This window comes from Hypomesus nipponensis, chromosome 3 (genome assembly GCF_054491055.1).
Source record: "Hypomesus nipponensis isolate SF chromosome 3, ASM5449105v1, whole genome shotgun sequence".
Classification (NCBI taxonomy): domain Eukaryota; kingdom Metazoa; phylum Chordata; class Actinopteri; order Osmeriformes; family Osmeridae; genus Hypomesus; species Hypomesus nipponensis.
This window is the reverse complement of record NC_140363.1, coordinates 2,673,338-2,689,127: the sequence shown is the minus strand read 5'-3', so window position 1 is coordinate 2,689,127 and position 15,790 is coordinate 2,673,338. Positions and strand designations below refer to the sequence as shown.

The window sequence follows — 15,790 nt, the reverse complement described above, 5'->3', positions numbered from 1 at the left end:
ACAAAGACAAACTAGCAACGAGAGATTGAAACACAAATACACTGGGGATAGATTGAAAACAGGTGCTGTGCTGTCAATCGGGGCTGTACAAGCCAAAACCATGGTTGCAAAGTGTGGACAGGTGGCTGTCAATGTTTAACCCAGAGGAAATTGAATAAACCAACGATCTCTCCCTTTCTCTCCCCCCCCCCCCCAGTTCCACCCACATCCCTTTCAGGTTTTTCCACCAGAGCAGAATTAACTAATGGATGCTTGTGTCAACTGACACTCCTGTCTTCATCTGTTATCTCTTTATGTCAACTGTGCAGCCAACACAGCATGCACCCTCACAAATCTGCTGAAGCCTACATATTCACCTGAAATGGACATTCACTTCTCTGTCTACACTAAGCTCTTGTTTGAACATGTTTGGCTTTTAATTTGTTATTTTTTATATATAGAGACAATGAGGTATGGTAAAGGCAGGTAGACAGCAGGGAGATGGGGAAACCAAGCAGGAAATAGCCCTTGGCTGGAATCAATCCTGAGTCCCTGTGGTTAGGCCTAGACCGATGTGCTACGCGCTCTACTCACTTGGATGATTCACTTGAATGCCCCCTGTAAACACATACGCTGTGTCTGTTCTAAAGAGTTAGGGCCAACCAATCAGGTAGCACACCGCAGTTTGCATAATAGAATAATAGGCTTGTGGCCAAATTCTTACCAACCCCATACAATTTCCCCATACATTAAAAACCTGAATCTTAGCTGACCTAAGCTCTCATTCTGTTCAGACCTTACACTCTAAAACCTGAGGAAATAGCAGACCCTAGTGGTTCCTACCATAACTGCATGTCCCACTCCTGTCCTGCAGGCAGCACATCCGTTATAAATAGTCTGGTACGTTGATGAGACAGTGGTGATTTAAAAATAAATAAATAATTCAAATTCATACGTTATTATCTTACATTTACATTTAGTCATTTAGCAGACACTCTTATCCAGAGCGACTTGCAGTAAGTACAGGGACATTTCCCCCGAGAAAAGTAGGGTGAAGTGCCTTGCCCAAGGACACAACGTCATTTGGCACGGCTGGGAATCGATCCGGTAACCTTCTGATTACTTGCCCGACTCCCTCACCGCTCAGCCATCTTCTGATGCCCCATGATTTTGTAGGTGGAGATCCATGTAAACTATAAGGCTGTTCAACTACAGCCCTGCCTACCCAAATTAGTCGTTTGATATCAGACACAATCTAGACAGCATATGCTTTTGTCCACAGGACTCTAAACAAGCAAGTGAATCAATCAATGGATGAGTGAATGACCGGAATGGCTCGAGGTCCCTGAAGTTATGAAAGCATCCCCTCCATTGCCTCCCACTTCCCTCCTCCATCTCTCTCATCCGTAAGACGTGAAACCAGCTAATGGTACTACTGCAGTGCCGAAACTCCGCGCAAGCGCTCTACCGTCATATCTTTGTTGCAAGGTAAGACTGAACTTTTTCAATGCAGTTGATGATGAACACAATTGATTAGTGCGTGTTGTCAATGAATAGACGAACGTTGGGAAATCGTAAGATAGCATTTGAATGTATATATTTGCACATAGCTAAGTTAATGTGTAGCTTGCTTGCTAGCTGGCCTGTCGGCTTTCTTTGGGTGTGGAGGGAGGGTGGTGCTGAAGTGCCCAGACCGGGAGACTAGAGAAGAACCGGACGATCGAGGCCCATGCTGTTCGCACTTTATGTACTTATTAAAAGTTGTCATCTAGCTATAGCATCTACTGCTAGCTAACTAGACGAGCTGTCAATCCAACTAGCTTGTTAGTTAGCTAGATGCAAAGAATCTGCACAATGTATTTGATCTATTCGCCAATGTTAGGCTAGCTGTACTGTATACAGTCTATAACGGTCTGTCTGGCAATGTTTTTCTAGCGCGACAAAGGATCTCAGCTGAGCTAGCTCTCGCTATCTAGTCGGGAAATAATACACTATGTATTTGTTACTGCACACATTTGTAAACAAAGCGATTAATCGCTTTGTTTACAAAAGGTCAACACGAAAAAGTTGACCAGTTAGACTTGCTGCAAGAAATGCTGAAATCTACGCCATTAACTTTTTTTCTGTTTAGGCTAGATATATAGGCTTGTCACGATGAAGTGCTGAATGTTTGTTTTGGTCTTGCAGCAGCAGTAGGCAGCAGAAGCAGTTTGTGTTGTCCATCATCCACCTAGTTTAGCGTAGCAAGCTAACGGACCACTGCCATTGAAAACTGCACTGTCCATTTGGGTAGAGGTCCTGGTTGCTAAAGCATTCAAGTATTATGATTATGACAATTTTGTGTTGTCCCTGCTTATAGCTAGCGAGTAACCATGGCAGACACAGACTTCACCAGTGGAGATGCGGGGGCTTCTGCTACTTATCCGCTGCAATGCTCGGCACTGAGGAAGAACGGCCATGTCATGCTGAAGGGACGACCCTGCAAGATAGTTGACATGTCCACTTCCAAGACAGGCAAACACGGGCACGCCAAGGTAACTGTGTGGTAGTGTAGGATAACTGTTATGACTCCAGTCGCATGGAGCGCTCCATGAATAGCGCAGGTTATAATTCTGTCATCATCAACCCCAATTAGTGGAAGAGGAGAGGCTCACCTCCTGTTTGTAAAATATAATGCCAACCTGTCCATCTTCTCTAATTCCTACGTCCTTCAAACAAATGTGGCAGAAGTTCCTTTAAATGGTGAAATATAAACATTATTGCATATACATTAACAAAGTACTAATGTTAAAACATGGACCCCAAGTTACAGCTCAGCTCTACAGCAAACAAGACCTGCCATTCATTAGGGGTGTAACAATATATTGTGGAACAATATATCTTGATACAAAATGTTTACAATATGTATAGTAGAGTTATGGCATTATTTTTACAATATGACGTCCGTTTGATCCTATTGGTTGAGTTACCAGCACGTAACCTACTCTGCACCTGTGTCATGCATGCCTTCATTGAATTCACAGAAATCGCTTGAACGGAGTGAACTGAATTATATGTACAACAAAGAATTTTTTTGAAAATGTTTAATGTTTTGGAAATAAATCTGTTAAGTGAATTTCAGGTCAATTTAAAATGTTGTTCAAAATATCGTGATATTGTATTGTACACCCAGTATTGTGATACGTATCGAATCGTGAGCTGAGTGTATCGTTACACCCCTACCATCCAGTCATGCTATGTCTGTTCTCCAGGTTCACCTTGTAGGACTTGACATCTTCACCAACAAGAAGTATGAGGACATCTGCCCCTCCACCCACAACATGGAGGTCCCTCACATTAAGAGGCTGGACTACCAAGTAAGGGTTCAAAAGGGATAGTATACTCCTGTAAAGTTTCCAGAAATATTCAGGAAAAATGTTGCTCTCAAAACTATTATTTTATCTTATTTCATTCATCTAACATTAAGTCCAAAAGCAAAGTATTAAATAGAGATGGGACAAAATGTAGATTACAACAGTATACTAAATTGGAATATTATGGGTTTTCTTTTTTGTGGCTTGCAGCACAGTGAAAAGAGCCCCATCTAGGCATGGGCCGGTAGCAGCTTTTGACGGTATTAGAACCTTGAGAAAAAATATCACGGTTTCACTGTATCACGGTATTGTGATTACAACTTAAAAATATTTTTGTTGAACACAATATATTTTATTTTTAAGCAACATATAAAATAGTTTGAACAGCGGTAAACATGTCAAATTGAATAGTTCAATTCTAATAAGTTTATTTTTTTACTAATACATAATTACAAAAAATACATAATTATTGTTTTAATTGAACTTCTACACACACATATGGTGGAAAACCTATACTAAAAGTATATATGTGAAACCAGCTAAATGTAGGCCCTAATTCTTGTACTAAATTGCAGACACTTAGTGGCAGCGCTCTCAGGTTTTATCAAAAGTTTGGCGTGAGGAACCATGTTTACCATACCATACCATGTTTCTTATTTTCTGTTTTTTAACTCCGTATAACTTGATACAACTATCAACTCTGCATAACTCTGCGCTTCTCAGCATGAGAAATGGTTGAAATGTGTGAGTCTCACAGCAAATGCATAAGATAACTGTAGTTGCCCAATCTGCTCTTCCCCAGAAAAATATTTTTCTACTGGAAAAATTGTGATCGTTCTTCTGGTGTAACGTAGGCTAACGTAATGCCAATAGTACCGTTCAAAGTGAATTTCAGCAGTGCTAAACACGCTAACTAAGTGTACTGTGAATGGATACATTCCAGTATACTGGAGGAGGATCTACAGTTACATTACTATTTCACAGATATAGTTAATAAAATGACCACAACCAAAGTCAAACCATCCATGTAGAGCAGTCTTTCTCAAACTTTTTCAGACCAATGACCTCTTCGCCAATAAATAAAAACTTGCGGACCATACAATTAAATAGTATATCCCCGGAACAACAGGCCTCCTACCCAGACCTGGCGCCATACAATTGTTAGCGGCACATGATTTTCTAAGGGATATTGTATTTTGGTAATTATGGTTTCCGCTAGGAAATAAATAACAGTTTTGAGACTGCTTAACGATCCGATGTTAATCAGGCACGTAGCCAGACGTTGTAAACATTCGAGCCGAAACCTAGGAGGTATGGGTTTGATGTGATGCAAGATAGAGATTTCCACACATAATGCGAACATTTTTGGCCATTATTTGAGCGCAGAATAGTTTTTTGAGCTTTATAAACAGCCGTTTTTTTATTAATTGGTAAAACCTTGTCTAGTGATGCCATCACTCCGGCCCTGCTCCCCCACATTTACATTTAGTCATTTAGCAGACGCTCTTATCCAGAACGACTTACAGTAAGTACAGGGACATTCCCCCATGGTACAACCCGTGCAGAGGCTGCGGTGTCAGAATGCGGAACATGTGTAGCCTATTTTAATAGATTAGGCCAATACTGACTGTGTTCTCTTTGTTCTGAGTTGTATTTTAGAAATGTCGCAATGATTCACTTGTGGACGTCATGGACCATTACAGGGGGCAGTGGCAGACCACCAGTGGTCCGCGGACCACACTTTGAGAACGACTGATGTAGAGGATTCTTGTTGTTAGATATCCAAACCATGGAAATGAAGGCACAGTCTTCTTTTCCCTCCCAGCACCATTATTAGGCACACCTGGTGCCCAATACCTACAGGAGTACAACACAGTCAACCAGACAGTCACACACTGGGTCATTATATGACTACTGTCATGGTGTATATGTGTCTTTCTCAAGTACTGGAGTCTGTTTGGGGTAGGTAGGGACTTTATTGATCCCAAGGAAGAAAATGCAGGGAAAATTGTGGATTTATGGAATGATACTGTTTAGGGATGCACAATATATCATCAGTTTTGGACGACAAGTGTATTATTTTTAGTGTTATCGTTATGGGCCTGATAAGAACATTGGTTTCCATATTGGTGCATCTCTAATGCTGCTGGTGCACCAGAAAAACTCAGTTAAGCAAATATTAAATATATCAAAGAATTCTAGATGAATACCATATTTTTTCGGATAGGCCGCATCCCACCAGAATGGGTTGTGTTCGTAAATCCGAGTATAAGCCGCCCTGGAATATAGGCCGCACTTGATATGAATAATGATGCCAAGCAATGCACGAGTATAGGCGATCTTACAGCATGCCGTTGTGAAACGCACCAGAAATTGGTTTTGTGTATTGTATAAATATTATAAAAATTTCATTTACAGTTAATGTCTGTTAGCAATTACATCCAATGAATGTATTTTATTAACGTTCATAAAATAAAAATTGCATGGATTAATTTACATACGTAAGCCTTTTCAAAGATGAGGTCTGCACAACATGCTGTTTGGGGACGGATCAAAACCAAAGTAAGTAAGTGTGTAATGTATGTTTTCTCTTGCCCGGGAATTAGCGAGTATTTAAACAGCATTCACAAAAAAAGTGTTTCTCCTGTGGTTTTGTTATAAAAACGTGCTATAAGCCGCATCGAAATATAAGCCGCACCACCACAAGAAAAATTGATTATCTTTATCTTATCTTTTAGTCTTTATTTCTGAAAAATATGGTATATATTTGACATGACTGTAAAACCTAAAGAAAGGCAATCTTACGTTGTATTCACTGGTGTTCCATCCACCCAGATCCAGGTCCCTTCATGTACTATGTCAGTCATACCGAACCACAAATGCCTCATGGCTGAGTTAAAGACAAATTCCTGTTGTGGAGAAAAAAAAGACGAGATACAAGTCTAACCACAGCATGTCCCACGCTCCCAGGTCTTAAGGACGGTATCCACTAGATGTGCTGGCATCATCGAGCAGGTGGAGATGGGCGTAGAATGTTTATTTGTTGTGCTTGCTGTGTGTTTACTTTGACCACGTCACACTAGTTTTGCTAATCCTGAGATAAACCAAGTGACAAACTTGTGTTTGGTGTGTGTGCAGTTTCACAATTGAAAACGGGGAATGTGATGCTTAAATTATCCAAATGCAGAGCGATTGTATCGAACTAATGTAGCTAAACAGCAATAACAGCATGCTTGGAACTTAAACATAACGAAAGGCTTTATCACATTTGCTCATAGATGTTGGTCGTCGGTCAATGGCATGCTGGTAATATTCCTGTGAAACCTGCGTAGAAAGGATTTGTTTCTACTTCTGGGCACCTTCTTCTGCTGCTTACTGTTGCTGGGTATCCCACAATCCCATGCGCAGGTTATCACGTGATTCTCCTGCGCAGATTTCACCTGATTTGTACTAGTGAATATACCGCTGTTTCGTCTGTCTCGCTCACTCACCCTTGCACCAACCCACCTCTTCTTCTTGGCTGTTTATGATCACCAGGTCTCCTCCTTTAGATATACAGTCAGCTCTTGTATCTTGCCAGGTCTTTGTCACATTGGAGACCATCTGTTGGCCCTCGGCTGGTCTCTCTCTGCCCTCAGCTGGTCTCTCTCTGCCCTCAGTTGTTTTTTCTCGGTCATTCTAGTCTTTTTCAGCCCTCAGCTGGTTTCCCTCGGTCATCAGCCGGTCCATCTTTATTGCAAACCTAGGAATTTGGGTTAGAGTTCGAAAGGACTCATGGATTTACTGGACGCTCATGATTTACTGTGTAACCGTTAACCGACAATATGTATGTTCACCGGTTTCCAATTTATTAACAATGTCGCTAGATTTACCTGGTGGGGTTTTTGTACTTTTAAATTCTGTCTCGTAACAAAACATAACTATGCTAGCTAGCTAGCCCCGTTGGCGGTACAGTACACGACTGGTTTCCCTGAATCCCCGGTGGCATACTGTGACATTGAATCTTTCACCCTGAATAAACTAACAAAAAAATACATCATGCTACATAAAGCTAGCATATTGGATTTCTTGCATCGTGTGTGTAAAAGTTGTTTCATCTACATTGTGAGACTGCGTTGCACACTATTAGTGGCGTTTGCATCTGATCACATACTACTGTAACATTTAATATTTCACTCTGATTAAAATACAGCCAGAACTAGTGTGTAGAGTAGATAACATCATGCTTCATCTAGCCAGCGTATCAGATTTGTGTAATTAATCATACCTCACTGAATACCAAACTGATTTTCATCCTTTTTTTTGCTGCAAAGGTCATACATGTAGCTGTGATACAGGACATTATTTATCTTATTCTGTTCACAAAATACAACCAATAGTACGGTAATGTTAAATTTTACTGCTGAAAAGTAATCCCCCGAGCCCTGTTTGTGATGGTCCGCCGATTTGAGCAGGAATATGCTGCACATGTTGAACATCACAGATGGCTACCTGAGTCAGATGATGTCATATCCTGTTGTCCTAGCTGTTGAACATCACAGATGGCTACCTGAGTCTGATGAGCACCAACGGGGATGTCAGAGAGGACCTCAAGCTGCCTGAAAGCGACCTGGGCAAGGAGATCGAGAAGAAATTCGATGCCTCCGAGGACATATTGGTGAGTGTGTGTTTGTATGGGTGTGTTGTGTCATAGTGTGTGGATGTGTGTTTGTATGGGTGTGTTGTGTCATAGTGTGTGGATGTGTGTTTGTATGGGTGTGTTGTGTCATAGTGTGTGGATGTGTGTTTTTCTGGGTGTGACTCTTTTGGTATGTGTGTTTGCGTGGGGTGGCGTTTGACCCCAGGCGCTTGTGTACCGTGATTGTGTGTGCGGGCAGTGGCATGTGTACCCACGTCGTGGTCTCTCCTGTCTCTCAGATCACCGTGCTCAGTGCCATCGATGAAGAGTGCGCTGTGGGCATCAAGGCCGCAAACAAGTAACCCGGGGCAACCACCGTTCACCCTCCCCCCGACCTAGCCTCCCTGTTGGGTCTGGAACCTCACCAAAGCCAATGGCCTTCATCCCCCACCTCCACTTATATCAGCGCTGGTCGCCCCGCACATGGAACCGGACCGGTTTGGCTGGAGCTCCTCACTCATTGCTGACTGGCATTTTCCTGGATCACTGAAGTTCTCCTCTCTAGACTCTGACCCCTGGGGAATCTCTCCTCTGGAGGATCTCTCTCCTGGAGGATCTCTTCTGGGTGATCTCTCCTCTGGGTGATCTCTCCTGAAGGATCTCTCTCCTGAAGGATCTCTCTCCTGAAGTATCTCTCTCCTGGAGGATCTCTCTCCTTGAGGATCTCTCTCCTGGAGGATCTCTCTCCTGAAGGATCTCTCTCCTGGGTGATCTCTCTCCTGGGGGATCTCTCTCCTGGAGGATCTCTCTCCTGAAGGATCTCTCTCCTGGGTGATCTCTCTCCTGGAGGATCTCTTCTGGGTGATCTCTCCTCTGGGTGATCTCTCCTGAAGGATCTCTCTCCTGAAGGATCTCTCTGCTGGAGGATCTCTCTCCTGAAGGATCTCTCTCCTGGAGGATCTCTCTCCTTGAGGATCTCACTCCTGGAGGATCTCTCTCCTGAAGGATCTCTCTCCTGGGTGATCTCTCTCCTGGGTGATCTCTCTCCTGGGGGATCTCTCCTCTGGTGGGTTTGTCCACTGAAGGTATCCCCCCAGGGAGGTATATCCCCTGGATGATACCTAAAGTTATCTTTCTCTGGGTATAATTAGTTTATGAACAATAGCACTTCACATACCTACTCAATTTGAATATCTTCAGGGTCATATTCTTTGTTTACCATTATTTGACTGTTGATCTATTGTTTTTATGTTTTGTGTTTTTATTTGACACTTTTATGTTGTGTGCACGGTGGTTATGTTTCATGGTGGACTTGTTGTTCAAAGCCTCCTTCAAGGTAGGACTTTTTCTCCTAGTGGAGCCTCCATCCCTCATTCCCTCTAGTCATTCCAAAGCATCAGCCATTCCATGATCCCCAGATGACCTACTAACTCCTCCACATAGAATGGCTAACTTCAGTGATTGTACACAATGCCTTTCTGCCTTAAACACAATGAGACACACACACATACACATGCGCATCATTGTAACAGACTTAGGGACAGTGTGTAATTACCTCTGCAGCTGACCCCCCAGTGGGCCTCCCCCAAATGTGGCCCTGCCTCTTCACTCTCTGCTGGGGGAGGAGCTAAGGTTGGGGGGAGAGGCCATCCTGTGTACCCTGCAAAACCTCTTACTTTCACTTGAGGCCTTGGTGACCTGATGTAAAATAAAAAGGGGGCATGGGGAGGGGCGTAAAACGGAACCCATATTTATATGCTAGTGTTTGCTCCGATGTACTAGCAGTATTTAGCATTTGGGTAAATGGACCCACCCCTCACAGAAACACCCCATCTCGCTTCACTATTTGTAGAGAGATGGCACGCGACGAGCGACACATAGGCATGGTATAGCCACTGCATGTCACCTAGGATCCCTTTATACAGACCCAGTTCTACACGGCTAGTTGTGCATGTTTCCGAGGGCGGAGATTGTGGGGTCGTGGGGGGGGGGGGGCAGGGGTACCGTTTTGGGATTTGGGGTGGAAATAAGAGTCTGGGGCGTCTGTTGAACGAGCCCGGCTCAATGTAGCTGATCTGGGCGGTCACCGGGTCAGGGACGTAGGCAGAGATGAAGTGTCATACAAGATCTTATGCTGAGGGTTTCCACTTTCCCCATACAAGGTGGCTAAGGAGGCTTTCTCTTAACTATGGATGCTATTGGTCAGGTCCACGTGGTTCACGCACACAGACAAGCGGTGTGAGTGAACAGGGTGGTGAACAGGCATGTAGTGGGAGGTGGTGGGGACCTAGCTCCACTATATCTTCCTGGGGTTGGAGGAGGAGGGCGGGGGGTGTAGTCTTCCCTAAGCCATATATATGGGTATACTACATATACTTTAGCTCAGGCCAGACAGACGCAAAGACGACCACCTTCTCATGCCCCCACCCCACATCCCCACGCCCCCACCTCCCTCCCTCTCACTCGACCGTCACCTCTCCCTTCTCCGCCTGGTTTTATGGATGGCTGGACCTGGATCAGTGTTCCACCCTCCCTCCTTCTCCAGTGTGTCAGAAGATACAGGAGCTGGGGGCAGGAGGTCTGACGTGCTGTCTACTGACAGCTGTCAATCCAGTCCAATTCCCTTTGCTGATCCCAAAAGGAAATTCAAATGTTCAGGTAACTCTGTGTATCAAGACTCCTGAAGTTGTGGGATATCTTTTTTTCAAATCTGACTGTGGATCAAAGTGATTGTTATTGGTAGCCGATTATTATGGATTTATTTCCTTGCTGCCATGCAAACATAAAGTCCTTGTTAGCCTATAACTCAAGTTATCTCTCTGTTAACCTTGCAAATCCAGAGCTTTTCGATCGAGGCTGGACCTGTTTGGCTAACTCGTAGACTCTGCGCTTTGAACCTACACTCAGTTTTCCATTTTATTTCATTGAGGTCATCAGCATCCGGATTTCCTTCAGGAGTCTTCTTACAGCCTGTAAATACTGTGTTGGGGAATAATGTTGTTGAAGAGCCTGTTATTTTTCAGGCCCGTTGTGGTCCTTCTCTGGTTCTATCTGAATGTCTTTGTTTCTGTTTGGCTGTTCTGTCTTTGTGTTCTTTAAAAATACAAATAAAATGGCTTTTGCCTTTGAAAATAAACTGCAACATTTTTTGGGGCCACAGAAGTATTTACCTATTTGTAGGTGAAGGTGAGGGCTGGAAGAAAGTGTTGTATTAAGTTCACTGCTGAACATGGAAATGTTGTTGCTTGGAAGTGTGACTTGTTACCTTGTAAAAGGCGTTCTGACCTGAGGATGTGACTACTCCGCGTGGATGTCGCCCAACCCACCTTGGCGATGCAACGATCACCTGCTATTCCTCTCAAGGTTTAGTTTAGTTTATTTTGTTTATTTTTACAGGGACAGTGCACATTAATCAACTTTTCATTAAAAGTTCCGGTTTTAGCCAGCCGGCAAGTTTTCAAGCGCAGTCCCTGGGCAGGTTATTAAAAACTGTTACAATACAAACAATCATTACACAATGATCCCGTGCAGGGCGACATAGGACAAGCAAGACATAGCATACATATAGAGAAACATAGAACAAAAGCAACAAGACAAAATTAATAAAAGCAACAAAGTGTTTCCACCCCTCACAAGCTACAAACAACATGGAAAACGGCAATACACAGCTAGGGGTTATGTTCACAAATCTGGTTGACCTTTAGCCATGTCTTCATGTTTTTGGGGAAAGTTATGTGTGTCTGATGGCAGTGTATTCCAGACATGGGAAGCTCTCACAGAGAAGGTTTTTAGGTTCCTATATGTATATTGTATGTACCTTCCTGCAAAAGTAAATACCTTGTCTGTGCAAACTTTCATGGCGAATAAATCCCTTTCTGATTCTGATTCTGAAAGCGGATTTACTAAAAGTGCTTTTCCTTAAGGGAACTATACAGTAGCCTCTCATGGCATACCTTGTGGTCTAGGTTATAAGGTGCTTCTCTATGGACGCAGATTGGGCCAATCTTCATCAAAATGTATTATTTTATTGTTATCCTTTCACAATGCTGTTTTAAGTACATTGCTCCTGTTACTGGCTAACACACTTCCTCAGTTTTCAGTTTTTTATATGACGAGTTAGTAATATCATTTTTGTTTAATATTTTTATGTATTCATTTAATGAGTTAGTATGTGATTCATTGAACGTATACACAATTAATTCATGAGCTAAAATGTTTAGGTAGTGTGTGATTATATTGGGAGATTATGTATACGTTATAATACGATAAAAACATGGTGTTTCATGGGACATATGTTTGTCCACTAGGGGTCAGGGCAACATCACATCTGAACATACAGTGAAGGCAGCCATGTTTTTCCTTGATCGTTAGCCAGTTGGGCCAGCTTTACTCCTATTCAGGTTCATGGATCATGATTCAAGTATACAAGTGTCTATTTTGTCTATTCAATAATAGACAAATACACATCCCCATAGTAAGCTGTTATTACACAATGATGTTGCCTGTCAAGAGGGTGTAATTGCTCCTGAAATTCTGTTTGTGTTGACCCTAGCTGGCTGGGCCGTCTGTAATCTCAGGAGTGGCTGCAGGGTTGACCTCTGACCCCTAGAAACTTTGATCAGGAATCCCAACAACATTTTTATCTCTCTCTAACTCTTTCCATCTCTCTCAGTCTCTGTCTACTTCTCTCTCTCTATTTCCATCTCTTTCAGGCTCTGTCTACCCCTCTTTCTTTCTCTCTCTCTCTCTCTCTCTCTCTCTCTCTCTCTCTCTCTCTCTCTCTCTCTCTCTCTCTCTCTCTCTCTCTCTTTCCCTTCATTCTCTGTCACTCACATTCTCAGGCTGTGTCTCAGATACTCTCACACACAAAGGCAAAATATCGCATTAACATTTTTACCTTCAGCTCAGCTCTACAAACGATATGGAGGGTGAGATCTCCCCCCCCCCTCCCCTCACCCTCCCAATGGTAATACCTGAAAATTCTCTCTTTAATCAAATCTAACTTACTGCTGGATTAAATTCATATCCACTGCATTCCTCTGACTTAACACACACACACATACACACACACAGACACACACACACACACAGACACACACACAGAGACACACACAGACACACACACACGTTTCTCTCCTGGGCCTGGCCTCTCCCTGGCTGTTAGGGAGACTGGAAGGTTCTGATGTTCTCCCTCCCAAAACGTTTTAAAGGATCAGACAGAACCCTTTCAAGATCCGGGACTGAGATTGGGAAGGGGAGGGGGGCTGGGGGTGGGGTGGGGTGGATTGAGCCAGACTGTTCTGAGCAAGCTCCTCTCTGAGCTTGTTTACCTAGATGCGGAATCCTGCGGAATCCTGTGGGATGTTTGGCTACGAGTTCACTGCTAGGAGAAAGACTAGGTCCAGGACATAGTCTAGGTCCAGAACATAGCCCAGCCATGTGTATGTGTGCTGGGCTGGTCTAGGGCAGGACCCAGGATAGAAGGTCATGATGTCACTTTACAGTTTCTTACTGTCGCTAGGACACATTTCTCAATTCTTAGGTCACGTTTTCAAAACTCTAAACACAGTGAGCACAACAGAAGTATATGTGGGCTAAACTAAGGATCATTTATCTTTGCTTTGGCACAAAATGCATTCAATGACTACATCTTTCAAATTGTATTCATTCTTTTCTCACTTCAACACAAGTGCCAAAACTCTATGTACCTACAGGCCAATTTGCACATGCTTACATACTGTTTTCAAAACTGTTAAACTTCAGTTCAAAACAATAACAGAATACAAAATTGAATAAGACAGAAATTTACTACATTTCTACAGTAATATTGTAATGAAATATATTTCAAATCAAAAAATTAAATGCTATAAAATGATCTCTATGGAAGGGTTGTGCTAGGTGAGGAAAGGGATGCAGAGAGAAGAAATCAGCCAACATGTGTATGGGACAATGTGGCATGTCACCACTCCCGTGCAGTCACTGAGTGGTTTGCAGCCCATCCCAGAATGGTGTCACTTTTCTTCCCACCTTACTCTCCATTCCTCAACCCCATAGAGGAATTATTTTCCTCATGGAGGTGGAAGGTTTACTGTATGACCACCATCCACATGATCAAATGTACCTCCTGGACGCAATGAATGCCTGGACATTGCCAGGGATGGATCAGGCATATTCGTTCCTAGGTGTATTCCCCTAGATGACATAATATGTGATGTGGATGAGAAACCTAGGCCAAATGCAGAAGATTACAGAAGCATTCCTGTGGTATCTGTATCAGTGGATGATGTGTATACACATTGTTGAATTCTGGCATTAGTGAGAAAAAAAGAAAGATATACAACATATTGAAGCATACTGCATCATGTCAGATTCATTCCAGTAACATATATTGCAGTGAATTCTAAACAGTAGAGAGGTGTCCTTGTTTTAAATAAGACAACATTGTATAATGCTACCTGTTGTTAGTGATTTTTAGGTCATTGTTTTGTGGGTGACAAAGTATGTTTGTTGGCTGTCAACCTTTGCATTTTGAATGTAAAATTAACTGCTGTGCCGAGTTGAAAGTTAGTAAGGAGAACTGTGTGAAGAGTGACTGAAAAAGTGACTTAAGTATTGAGAAATGGGTCCTAGCGACTGTAAAAAACTGTAATACTGAGGTCTCAAGCAGCACGCTACAGGGGAAACAAGATATCAAAGTGTGTGTTTATGGGAGGTGGGTGGGGGGGTGGGGGGGTGGGGGGGTGGGGGGGTGGGGGGGAGTTAGGGAGATGGAGGGATGGAGATGGTGTTACTGTGTGTCTGCGTGAGAAACAAGAAGAGTGTGTTTGTAGGTGAGAGAGAGAGAGAGAGAGCAAGAGGTGAGAAGAGAACGAGGGAGATCACAGAGCTACGTTCATGTTCGCCTGAAAGTTCCCCTGCTGTTCAAACGTGTTGCAGATTAACTTCTCATGTTGCTCCGGTTCGTTGGCGTCTCGAGACCAGGAGGTCACACTCCGTACTCCGCCACAGAATATTCTAGGGCCTGGATCACTTGCTGGCCTGGGGGAATAGGCCTTAAATGGTTGTTGAATTCACTTTCCAGTCCCTTACCTGTGCTCTGAGTCGATAGGTCTCTTGGTTTTCCTGCGGGCGACAGATTTGTGTTCAAACTGAGGTTAGTGGTGATTGCCAGAGATGTCTCAGGTCTCATGTCTCCGTCATGACTGCCGTGACTCAGGGACAGCTGTGGTGACGACTGCCATGTGACCTGGGTCATGCCTCTGCCGGGAAAGGAGAGCGTGGATGAGTGTGACTGTGTGTAACTGTGTGTGTGTGTGTGTGTGTGTACAGTGCTTGTGTGTGTCTGCTTGTGTGCGTGTGGGACAGTGCGTCTGTGCCTGAATGTTCCGCAGTACAGTGCATGTGTGCGCGCGACAGCGGGGGAGGTCGACGCTGGAGCGAATGTTGTTCTGATCGGCCTCCTGTGTTATCATCTGGCTCTAACCTTGAGCTCACAGGGAGGACCTCACTCCTGCGCTTCACATGGGAGTGCCCAGTCACCCATTCTGTGTGTGTATGTGTGTGTGCCTTTGAAGTAACCTTCCAGGAAGGGGGGGGGGCTGTGCCCCGAGAAGAGAAGGGAGGACAGGAGAAGAGAGACAGGGAAGGAAGGAGACAGAGGGTGGGGGGGAGAAGTAGTGGAGGTTGGTTGTTGTGTTGGAGGAAGGTTGAGTTATTAGATCCAGATTCCATGTCGGAAAGGGCGGGGGGAGAGAGAGAGAGAGAGAGAGAGAGAGAGAGAGAGAGAGAGAGAGAGAGAGAGAGAGAGAGAGAGAGAGAGAGAGAGAGAGAGAGAGAGAGA

At 43.7% G+C, this 15,790-nt stretch overlaps 1 protein-coding gene across 3 annotated transcripts; it reads left to right on the top strand.

The window, feature by feature from the left end:
* The first annotated feature begins 1,322 nt into the window (after window positions 1-1,322).
* LOC146299135 (eukaryotic translation initiation factor 5A-1-like) lies at window positions 1,323-11,086 on the top strand. Of its 3 annotated transcripts, none has more exons than XM_084684280.1 (5): window positions 1,323-1,467; window positions 2,339-2,513; window positions 3,231-3,335; window positions 7,858-7,989; window positions 8,250-11,086. In XM_084684280.1, exons 2-5 carry the CDS (start codon window positions 2,352-2,354, stop codon window positions 8,310-8,312), a joined length of 462 nt encoding a protein of 153 aa, XP_084540406.1. In that variant the 5' UTR covers window positions 1,323-1,467; window positions 2,339-2,351; the 3' UTR covers window positions 8,313-11,086. The 3 variants fall into 3 exon arrangements, with proteins under 3 accessions (XP_084540406.1, XP_084540398.1, XP_084540415.1); XM_084684272.1 differs by lacking the exon at window positions 1,323-1,467 and adding an exon at window positions 1,474-1,553; XM_084684289.1 differs by lacking the exon at window positions 1,323-1,467 and adding an exon at window positions 1,578-1,726.
* The last annotated feature ends 4,704 nt before the right edge of the window (window positions 11,087-15,790 follow it).

Bases quoted from the DNA above. Each gene is read 5' to 3' on its own strand.
- LOC146299135 (XM_084684280.1), top strand. From the start codon at position 2,352: ATGGCAGACACAGACTTCACCAGTGGAGATGCGGGGGCTTCTGCTACT. The intron at 3,336-7,857 runs GTAAGGGTTCAA...CTGTTGTCCTAG, and splicing joins TTAAGAGGCTGGACTACCAA to CTGTTGAACATCACAGATGG. The intron at 7,990-8,249 runs GTGAGTGTGTGT...CCTGTCTCTCAG, and splicing joins ATGCCTCCGAGGACATATTG to ATCACCGTGCTCAGTGCCAT.